Below are 917 nucleotides of genomic sequence, written 5' to 3'. Positions count from 1 at the left end.
ACGATCTCAAGAACAAATTCGTGGCTTTTCACACCACCCTCGCCCCCGATCAGAAGGTCCTCGCCCTCCTCTCCCACCGCTCCCTCGCCTACGTCCTCACCTCCCAAGGACTGGTCCTCCGCTTGCGTGAGAAGACCACCGCGGCCAAGCTCAAGCTCCTGGTCCAGGACATGAAGGTTGGAAAGCCTTGTGTCTCGCGTCTTTCCCTCCTTGTTCCCTTCTCTCGTCCCGTCGGCCTTTACTCATCGAGGACGCGGCCCGAAGCCCTTCTGGTCATGCTCCCCTCGTCGCATTCCCCCTCGTGCCTCCCCTCACCCGCATCCCTCCCTTGCCCTCCCCACGTCCCAGCTCTTCCCCGTGGCCATCAAGCTTGCCTATTCCTGCAACTACCCTCTGGCTCAGATCATGGAGATTTACCGAAGATACGCAGACCATTTGTACGAAAAGAAGCGGGCTTACGACGAAAGTGTGCAGCAGTACATCCACACGATCGGTAGGCAGGGAGAGAGGGAGGAAAGGGGAAGGGAGCCCAGCATGACAGAGGGCTTGCTCTTCGTAAATCCTGTGGTGCGAGGGTAAGGCCGTTGGTTGTCTCCGGGCACGCCCCGGCCAATCTGAAGCTTTGTTTTGTTTTGGGGCGAGGACAGCGAGTCCAGGACTTCATCATGCAACCGATAACTTTGCTACCACCCCCCAGGCTACTTGGATCCCTCCTACGTCATCGCCCGTTTCCTCGACCCGCAGCGCATCCACAATTTGACGGTCTACCTGGAGGCTTTGCACCGACAGGGGCATGCCACGGCCGCCCTGACCACCTTCCTCTTGAACTGTTACACGAAGTTGAAGGACACCGCCAGGTTGGATCGCTTGGTTTTTCCAGAGAGATACGTGGGGGGGGAGGGGGAGGGGGAGGAAGG

General features: G+C 59.0%; 1 protein-coding gene across 1 annotated transcript in view; it reads left to right on the top strand.

Annotated features, from left to right (window-relative positions):
- NGA_0201800 (vacuolar protein sorting-associated 11-like protein) overlaps positions 1 to 876 on the top strand; it is a gene marked incomplete at both ends in the record, with an annotated part of 1,055 nt that extends 179 nt beyond the window's left edge. The window contains 3 exons of the mRNA XM_005854237.1: positions 109 to 176; positions 349 to 493; positions 698 to 876. Of these exons, the coding sequence (XP_005854299.1) occupies positions 109 to 176; positions 349 to 493; positions 698 to 876 (392 nt within the window). The remainder of the gene's footprint in view (positions 1 to 108; positions 177 to 348; positions 494 to 697) is intronic.
- Between the last annotated feature and the right edge of the window lie 41 nt (positions 877 to 917).

This window comes from Nannochloropsis gaditana (genome assembly GCF_000240725.1).
Source record: "Nannochloropsis gaditana CCMP526 unplaced genomic scaffold scaffold571, whole genome shotgun sequence".
In the NCBI taxonomy this organism is placed as follows: domain Eukaryota; class Eustigmatophyceae; order Eustigmatales; family Monodopsidaceae; genus Microchloropsis; species Microchloropsis gaditana.
Note: the sequence above shows the minus strand (reverse complement) of the source record. Positions and strands in the feature narration are given on the sequence as shown.